Source organism: Malaclemys terrapin, chromosome 4, assembly GCF_027887155.1.
Source record: "Malaclemys terrapin pileata isolate rMalTer1 chromosome 4, rMalTer1.hap1, whole genome shotgun sequence".
Classification (NCBI taxonomy): Eukaryota; Metazoa; Chordata; order Testudines; family Emydidae; genus Malaclemys; species Malaclemys terrapin.
The window spans coordinates 73,507,754-73,518,003 of record NC_071508.1 but is presented as its reverse complement, the minus strand read 5'-3'; the positions used below and the strand labels follow the sequence as shown (position 1 = coordinate 73,518,003).

General features: G+C 42.8%; 1 protein-coding gene across 3 annotated transcripts in view; it reads left to right on the top strand.

Moving 5' to 3' along the window:
• The first annotated feature begins 7,687 nt into the window (after window positions 1-7,687).
• Window positions 7,688-10,250, top strand: part of PAMR1 (peptidase domain containing associated with muscle regeneration 1) — a 65,301-nt gene continuing 62,738 nt past the window's right edge. For 2 of the 3 annotated variants that reach the window (XM_054026743.1, XM_054026740.1), the window contains exon 1: window positions 7,688-7,869. In XM_054026743.1, the coding sequence (XP_053882718.1) occupies window positions 7,797-7,869 (73 nt within the window). In that variant the 5' untranslated portion in view covers window positions 7,688-7,796. Of the gene's footprint in view, window positions 7,875-10,250 lie in introns of all 3 variants that reach the window. The other variant, XM_054026741.1, reaches the window with a different exon arrangement.

Here is a 10,250-nt window from a genome sequence, read left to right as displayed (position 1 = left end):
ACTAGAGCCAATTCTTTCTGCTTGCTTTTTACAGCTGTTTTATCAAAGTTTGGAAGCAGGGGTTTTAAAAGGAAGTGCTGTCGGATCGCATGAAGGAAGGTGATGCTATAGCACAACATACGAACCAGATGTCCATGAATATGCAGAACTCTATGCCCTGGACATTAGCATTCCCTCTGACCCGTTTACTCTGTGGAACATGCAGCTCAGTTTGGATGATGGTATTTTCTAGCAGACTGTAGAGCATTTCATCTGGAGCAGTTGCAGCAGGTTAACAAATGAGGTATAAATAGCAGAAGTTTATTGGCAAGCCCCAAACACTGAGGGCCAGATCCTCAGTTGGTGTAAATCAGCATAGCATTATTGGCGCCAATAAATTTATGCTGTTTTAGACTAGCTGACAATGTGACCCTTTGTGTGCTTTACTCACACAAAAATTTCACGTAATTGTCAGTGGCAAATTACATTAGTGCAACTGGGCTTTTGTGCCGTGGATGTGAGTGTACAGATCTTAAATCTGTTTCATTGACTAGGATAGGACTTTTTTCTACCCATGCAAACCCATACAATTTGGTAAGACAGCTGGTGTTTGAAGATGGAAGAGCCAGAACTTGAATATTAGGGACTGTGGCAGGTTAAGATTGAGGTGTAGTGGTAGAACTGCATGGGGAAACCAGGAATGGAAGAACAGGTGAGGTTGCCAATTAGGACTGACTAATAGCTGGTTCTTCCTATTAGAGAAGCTTCTCCCATAAGCGGACAATTATTTTCAGTAAGACAGAAATTATCACTCTCTCCTTGCCTGGGTAATAACCCTGTTCTGTGTGTGGAATTCCAGTTGATGCCAGGGGGAAATTTGCTCAGAGATCCCAATATTGAGGATACAGTGTGTGCTTATTATTTGCCATGATTTGTTTTACTATTTGTATGACTATAGCAGGTAGTTACATCACAATTTAGTCTGCATTATCCACATCAAGGTGCTATATGCATCTGGGCCTCTAGGTGTTACTGTAATAAATAAATACATAAATAAAATGATGGCACTAACTAGTTGTCTCAGAGGAAAGAGATCTGTTTTATTCTGTTCAAAAAAACTAATTAGAAAAGTTGCATGGGAAACCTATCTGGAGACTCCCATGACACAGGAATTTCAATAATGGATCAAATCAGTCAATCCAACCCAGCATCCTGTGGCCAGCATCAGATGCTTCATATAAAGATACAAGAAAACCCGTACTGGGCAGTTATAGAAAAACTGCCCCACCTGGGAAATTTGTTCCTAACCATTGACACTTAATGGATGGACTATTATAAGAATTCTAGTACATTAGCACAAAATACCTACAATAACTACAAAACGTAATTTACCTGATTATTTTGAGTATCACGGTCCCAGATACTCAGGTGGTGCAAATTGGCATAGCCCCATTGACTTCAGTTGAGCCTATGCTGATTTACACCAGCTGCAAATCATAATTTTCATGGGCCTGATCCAAAGCCCTTTGAAGTCAATGATAGTCTTGCCACTGACTCCAATGCACTTTGGATCAGGCTGTACTGGATTAAAAAAGTGAACAAAACTGAAATAGAAACATGTATCAGCAACTAACAAATTTTGGAGCTGTGATAAAGAAGACATACAGGCACTATGAAGTTGTGTACAGCTACAAAAACCACTAGAGAAAATGACAACAAATAGTGAATGAACTGCTAGGAGAGACTGAAAACGCTCCATTGGATCCAAGGATGGTTTCTTGGGGATTCTTCCTGAGAATGATTTTGCTAGTCACAGACAGACTTTTTTCTTGGGCAATGTTGTATGTCACAATGTAGAGGAAATCAGTGGTATGAATAGATTTCAGAAGTTTCGCACTGTGCCACCACTGAGGAACTGGTTTAAAGATGGAGCAATAACTAGAAGACATTGAAAAAAAAAAAAGTGGGAACCTTGGCAAGATGGAATGATGGGAAATAGACTATTTATTTTATGTACTTCCTCCACTTGTAAAATTGAAGTCCAGCTGGACAAAACAGGGATCTCAGATACTCTTTGTATGCTTATTTCTGCACAGATACGTTGAAAATAATACAAATCAATAACCTCTCTGTCAAGTTGCACACCACTGAATAGCTCGGGGAGCTGCACCTCAGTGACAAAGTTTTTCACTTTGTTTCACATGGGTTTTCAAACCTTTAAAAGGAAGTTGCAGTGATGACTTCTGATCCTTCAGACAGCTACATAAATATTTACTAAAAAAGAAGATATACATATATCTAATAATAGTGAATGTTCACTGCTGTCTTGTTTAGAAATTCCTGTCACTCTCCACAGCAGCAAGGGATGCTGGTGTCATTTTACTGCTTTTTCCCAGCTGGAAGTCCAGTCTGCTGGAATATCTTTTTTTTTTTTACTCTGTGTGTATAGTGCCCCCCAATATGGGGGCCTGATCCCTGATTGTTGTCACTGGGTGCTACTGCAATAAATAACAATAATGATCATCAATGTCATTTGAGACTGAAGGAATGTAGTTCAGCCCATGAAAGTATGTAACAAGCAGGAAACTTTCAATTGGATCGCAAGATGAGTTCTGTTATTTGTCTGAATTTTAGTTCGGTGCTAAGGCCCTAAATTTTCAAAGACTTACTAACATGCATATCTGTAAGAACTCAGTGGGACTATTCACATGCTGAAAAATAAGCACACGCTTAAGTCTTTGCTGGATCAGAGCCTAAAATATCAGTGATAAGTATAGTATAACTACGTAGATGGATAATTTAATTTGTGAACTTGAACTTGAGCCCACAGAAGCCAATAGAAAGACTTCCATTGACTTGGGTGAAATTTGAGTCATGACAGAGGGGTGGCCGGGCCAAATTTGATTGAGTGGTGTTGCAACCTGCTGTACTGGGTCACAACACTACTCATGACAGTGGGGTGGCTGGGCCAAATCTGTTGCCCTGGGTAGCTGCCCAGAAATCTGTTGCCATATGCAGCTGCCTAGTTTGCCTTTGCCTGCTCGACTCTTGGTACTGCCAGTGGTTGGTTGATTGATAGTTGGGGCTTGGATATTAGTTAGTCTTGTAATTGCCTATCACTTCTCCCACCTTCTTCTCTCACTGCAGGTTGCCATGGTGAAGATCATCATATACTGTATACAAAGGAAGAACACAGAAGGAATCACTAAAAGTAAAATCAAATAAAGCCATGAAATAACATTGAAAGAAACATATGGCTTGTTAGATTCCATTAAACATTTACATTTGTCTGACCCTGTTTTGCTGGTCATCTGCCCAGAAATATAATTGCAATCATAAACTTTAAACTGACTCCATTTTCCGAATAAATATGTTAACAAATAAAAACACTATTATTATTGGTATAAGTCCCATCAGGTTGAAGTCAATAATTAATGCCAATTTTATGGTCTCCAGTTCTTTTGGTTACTTCCATTCTGGCTCACGGGCTCTCCTGGATTGCGAAGAGGAATATTTCTGTTGCTGAGGATAAGGGTCCTGCTCAGAGATGGGAATAGACTATACAACTGAGTCCAGACAAAGCTCTGCAAACAGCTCTCCCCTTTAGCTGCCTCTGGAGGAATGCTGATAAAATTCTATTGCAGTTCATAAATGCTGGATATTGCATTATGGGCACATATAGTAGAACTTGAAGCTCAAAGGGAAAAGCATGGCCTTAGTTTAATACACTGAGTAACTTATAAAACAGTCCTCTGATGTTACAGTAAGGTCTGGGATTTCTTTTAAAGGTTGTCTTTTAAAGGTACACACTTCGTAACCTCTCCACTGAAAGGGTTCCCTCATCCAGCAATAAAATTTTGAGGGGAGGAATAAAACATTAGTGTTAATCTTTCATTGAACTGTTGCTTCTGCTACTCCTAAAGCCTCAGGCTTGATTTTCATTTGAATGTAATTTCCACTCTGAGATATAAACCCACTCCAGCATCTCGACTAATTCATTTTCTTTTACATTCTACCTTGAATGGTTTCTTCAGTGTTGACCGGTGCAAGGTGGGCATGATCATGCTGTCACTGACGCCCATAACAAAACTTTACAGGCTTCAAGTTTTGGCTGCAAATATTCAAATTCTTTGTTTAGCAGAAAACACTCCCAGTGATTTTAATGGGCATCTTGCCTGAGAGAAAACTGCAGAATCAGGACCAAACTCTGCTGAAAGAGATAAGACAACGGGTCAGTGGTATTGGGGATGAGCAAATCTCAGACTGACATGCCTGGTTTAGGCAAGCGTTCAAATCTTGATCATCTAAATTGCTTTGGACTGCAAGACTGGGGTGGAAGTCACAAAAGAACGGACCCTCTTATGGTATGTCAGCACTCCAGGGCTGACACAGAACAAGTAATTGCAGAGGTACGTGGAAATGGGAACAAAGAAAAAGTTCACTAAACATTAAAAAAAACAGAAAAAGCTTTGTTCTTCTGGCTCAGCCTGTGAAATGGGCTTAGTTTCAGGTTTGATCTGACTTTATTCAAATCAGTTCACCCATACCCAACAGTCAGTGTTTAGTGGTTAGATTATAGGACGAAGAATCTGGACTCCTGGGTTCTCTTCCTGGCTCTGTCACTCACTCACTGTCGTATTTGGAAGATGTTACTTCATTGCTCTGTTTCCCCAGCTGTAAAATAGTGATAATCCTTATCCACGTCACAGATTGGGATACACAATGTTTGTAAAGCACTTTTTACAATTTTGGATGGAGAGCACTATGGAAATGCAAATTATTTTTAAATTATCCCTTAATCATTAATTAGTCACTTATTAATTATTATTATTTGTAGTACCGAAGCACCTAGATGTCCTCATCATGGACCACTGTGCTAGGTGCTGTACAAACACAGAACAAAATGATGGATTATTGATGGGTAGCTACTCTCTAATTTCTGTCATAACACGTTGCCTGCAGTTTTCACACCACCATGCCTGCACGCTCTGTTTTACAATTCAGTTGCAGACTGGCATGCAGTTTTCAAACCCGTACAGTGTATGTGCAGCACCAGGACAGATATAAAGTTTGTAGCCAAGTGCTACAGTGAGATTCCTGAGCAGCACAGCACACAGAGCTCAGAGTTTTCAGCTATTTGCTTTCTGTCAGCAAGAGTTACATACAGCCTGAAATATTTGGCTGCCGTGATCAGCTAGTTCATCCCCTGCCTCTCAATGGAGACATAAGAAGTATATTCAAGAACACTATGTAAGCAGTTTAGAGCCATTGGGTCAAGGGTTCATCTTACATATGGCCCATGTCAATGGGCCATGCACTGGGAGGTCTCTGGGGTCCATGACTGCAGTCAACTCTTTGGATGCTGCGCCAACCACTCTCTGGGGACAGAGGAGGGCTGTTATGGTGGTGGATCCACATGGAGGGTCCCTCCTGCGAGGTGCTAAGCATTCTTGAGTAGTCCTGAGCATCCTCACCTCCCACTAAAGTCAATGGGAGCAAATGGTTCTCAGCCCATCAGAGGAGTGCTAGCACTTTGCAGGATGGAGCCTAGAGTCAGATCCACTGGCCCTGCTCTGCTCTGGCCCACCTCACCCAGAAAATAGTCTTCCATGCTAGGACACAAGGAGCCCCTGCAAAGTTGCTCTCCACATTCTATTCCCCTTAAAATGGAACCACCCCTCGTCTGCTGTGTTCAAGGACTGCCACGGCTCTTACTTGGGCCACAGGAATTGGCTCAAATACAGGAACACTAGTGGGCCCCTCTCAATTCCTTCCATTTGTTATTGGCCCGTGTCCAGTATCTAACTCTACACTTCCCTGTATCCAGCATCCTTTAATGCTCTGGAGTGTTCCCTTGCCCGGTAGCCTGAGCAGGTTTCTATTCAGACCTTTGTGGAACACCCTCTCAGGGAGCTGTAAGCTAACCTGCAGTTTCTCTCTTACCGAGACTGCCTGTGTTACATTCTTTCATCAAGTAACTTATAAACTAGGGGCATAAAAGAAGCTATTCATGTTTCCACAGACACTAGAGCTGTTTTGTTTTGCAAGCCGATAAAAACCTCCAGGTTCTATTCTTTCTAAGATCCTTCAGCTATTTTGAGTGACCTTTTTCTTTTTCTTACACAAAGAGGAGAATGACTAGTTCACTGACCGGAGTGGCAGAGCTGGCAGTCAGGAATCAGGTCTGGTCAGCGACATGGTCCCTATAAGGCTCATGAACCTGGGCTTTTTTAGAGTTTTGCATCTAAAGTATGTCAGATTTCTGATTTCCTACTTCTCTATTGTGAGAGCAGGTGAAGCTTAGTGTTTTCAACCAGGCTGCTCTTGGAGATTTTGGGTTCAAAGTGGGACAAGAAGCCACCGGTGTTGGGAGTTCAAACCGACGAGGATCGAAACTGAGAAAACAATATTTGCATGCCCTTTTGCAAAGTGAAATCAAAAACTGTGTTGCCAACTCCTTAGATTTTATCACAAGTCTACAGCTGCTCTTCCTCCTGCCAGGGGCTGGGGGCAGATGAGGAGCCACCAGTAGGGGAGGATTCTGTGACAGTAAGGAAAATAGTTGGGAGGGATGGATCATGGAGGCATATTGTTCATGCCACTGGCTACTGCTCTGAGATTCTTGAAGTTGCCCAACCTACCTAGAGACCTTATAGGGAGATGTAGGTGCATGGTAGAGCTGGTCAGAAAAGAGAATTTCCATGCAGCAGGAAATTCCAACATTGAATTAGCTTTTGTTCTAAATGGGAACAAAAAGTAGAAATTTTCCGTTTGGAACCATCAAAACACTTCATTTTGATAATGTTGAAACATGATACTATAATACAAAGCATTATAAATATAAAATATAATCTAATATTAAAACATAATATAAAAGTTGAACCAAATTCAAATGCAACAAAAAATTGATGTGTTCCCTTGAAATATTTAGATTTCAACAAAACTACATTTTCCAATGGAAAACTAAGTTTGTCAACCATCCCTAGGATAGGTGTTCCGAGCCATTCCTTTTGCACTTTGCATTTTATAGCCATAGTGGAACAAATCTTTAAATAACCTTATTCATTATTTGATCCCTGCATAAAAATGTGTATTATAGTAGTGGTGTTGTAGCCATCTTGGTCTCAGGAGTTGGAGAGACAAAGTACATGGGTCCAATATCTTTTACTGGACCAGCTTCTGTTGGTGAAAGAGACAAACTTTCAAGCCTACACAGAGCTTTGCTTCAGGTTATGTTATGACAGACGCATCCTTGAGCAGCACATTTCACCTGGTGAGGATTCCTGGCCACTGATGGGGGTGGTAGGAATGCTCTCCCCATGCACAGAGCATGCCCAGCCTTTCACTAACGTGCATCATTCCACCAGCACACAAACTCCTGCACAATTAAAGGGACCTTGCACTGAGCACCTCCTACTGGGGATACAGGCACCTTCTGCTCATTTACACTAGCTGGTAAGACATACAAAGGATTTTTTTTCCTTTATAATTTCTTCCCTTTGAAGATGAAAAATGCTGTCTAAATGTGGGCATTATTCCCCTTTATTGATCCCCACCCCATATATGCTCCATTAAGTGGGTTGCCTGCTGGAGCCCAGAAAGGGTTAATGCAGCAGTGGAGAGGTTTGGGGTGACGTCGCGCTTCTGGACGCCTGAGAAGTCTCTTGAAGGTAGTTCCCCTCTGGTGATGATGGGAGTGAGCAGAGGTCTGAAATCCGAGATGCCTCGCAGCCTGGACTTGGTGAGGTCCCAGTAAAAGCAGCTCGCCTGCTATCCCTCTCCCTAAGCAGTCACTCCGTTGCATTGGCCTGGGCAGCATGGAGCTAGTCCCCTGGACTCACATAGGACTCGCACTCCTCCAGCTCCTTTTCATCTCCTGCTTGCCAAGAGGTACTGTAAGTAAGCGAGTGCATTCTATACAAGGCTGAATGCTTCCCTTCCCTTTACTGTGGTCAGGGGGCTTTGATCTCTTGCTGCTGTCCTGAGAAGTGGAGAGATCCGAAGGGATGTTAATAATAGAAGGGGCTTATTTATTATTTATTTATTGATTGATTGATTGCTGGCACCAGGGAGAAACATCCAGGATAATTTCCCGAGACATTTAACAGACTTAAAAGGGAAACAACTGGCTGAATTTATTGGCCAGTGGCCATCAAGAGAAGGGGCTGCAATCACTTCATCTACTTAGTGCTTTATTTTCTTAACACTCCGTGCTAAGGAAATAATGATAAAAGGGGCATTTAAGTCTATGATTTGTAAAGTGTAATTTGTTTGTCTTGGCAACAGAGAGACTTTCCTCTCCAGCTCCAACACCAAGAAAAAAAAAAACCAAGAGGGAAAGAAGGAAAACAAAAGCCACACATTGTTTCCGACCTGAGCTTAAGTTCTGCCAGTATTAGTGTTGCAAAGGGGAAACCTTGTTAAAGCTGGATGATCTTTTTATAGCAAATTCTGATTCCACTTTCTGCTGAACCAGCATACTCAGTTCCCTCTTGATAAGGTTAACAATGAGCATTTCGATAGAAGCACACATTTACTATGATTATTCCTAAGAATGTGCATTGTTTACATGTGAATGCGGTTCTAGCTACTTATAAACACTGGCTCCTAATGTCAGCTCTTTGTGCTGCTCTGTGAGGAGTGTTACTCGTTAGAAACAAGCAGAGGACTCAGAGATAAGGTGCCTCTAAATCAGTGTTTCTCAACGACCGGTCCGTGGACCAGTGCTGGTCCCTGAGAGATCCCTGACATAGTTTAGGAAGGCAGCATGCTGGTCCCTGGTATCAAAAAGATAGAGAAACACTGCTCACATTTCAGTTGTGAGAGACCCATGATATCGGAATTCCCAGTAAGGTAAGTATCTCTTTAAAAAACTAATGACGGTAAATGTCAAGTAAACACTCCAGTGACCCAGACAATGCAGCTTTCAATAGCTATAAATAAAACAGTATTTATGATAATGGCTCAGGATCCTCCCCAGTCTCGGTGGGGAGAGGGGACATAAACAGAGTGGTTTCCCTCTGTCGCAGGTTTATTCTTGTCTCCCAGGTAGGCCCTGGGTGGAGGATGGGCACTTTCTATGCAGGTCATGTGCTTCCAAAATGTTAACAACCTCCCTCCAAAAGGTTCTGACTCAGTGATACAAGTGAACATTCCCTGGGAAAAATACTCTGCCTCCCACTCCACTAAACCAATTAATTCTTTCCATTGCTCTCCCTCCCAAATGCATCAACCTTTTGTCTCCAACCCTCAGTCCACAACTTATCATGCTTCACTCTCTCCTCTACCTGATGTGTCTCTGCTACCAGCAGCTGTTCCTTACCCTAGCAGCAGTGATGGCAGGTGGGTCCGTCCATCCCACAACCTCTGCTGGTGGCAAAAGAATAACCCCACAGCCTCTAGCTTTGGGGTGGTTGTTCTAGTGGGGAGTAAATCCCCCTTAGGTGTTGGGCTGGGTGGTCAGTGGTGGATGAGTGCCTTTTTGGAACTGGAGGTGGGCAGGTCTCTCCTGACTGCTGAAGGCCTCAGAGGTGGGAGGAGGAGCAGGTCTTTACCAGGCTGATGATGGTGGTGGAATGGGTTTTCCTTGGCTGGTGATTGGAGGAATGGGCCTCCAGGTTCCCTGCTGGTACTAGTTCTTCAGATGCTGGGAAGGTAGACACAAGCATGGCAAGAGGTGAGCTACGGTGGTTATAGGACTCCCTCTCAATGCAGCAGCACCTTGGCCCTATCTCCTCTCCTGCTCCTCCTCTTGCATTGCTATAGCTGGTGGCAGGGAGGAGTGCAGGGACTATGTGGTGATTTCCCCACATACACCTAGAGGATTTGGTGGGGGATGCAAGAAGGGAGTTCCCCATACAGCAGGGTCACTCAGAAAAGATGGACCATTTTAAAGAGCAGAGCAGCCTTCACATTTGGGGGCAGGTTCAGAAACAATGTTTGCCACCTCCCCAGGGAAGTAACCAATTTCTGTCCATGATTATCACACCCTACTGCACAGGGTTTGTGGGGATTTGGGGATAGGGTGGGTTAAAATTAGGGAGTTGGGTTTTGGAATAAACCTGAAGCATAGCTGATTCGTATTTCCTAAAAAGGGTGTGTGTATGCTGAGGTCCTCTAGTCTCTTGCTGCAGAAGGGGACCCCAAATGCATTCAAGATACATCCAGATGCATTCAATCTTAGTGACTGGGTTACCTCAGTTTACGTATTTTTAGACTCTTCACAAGGACAAAGGGCTAGAGACTTTCATTCTAAATGAAAGCTGGGATTA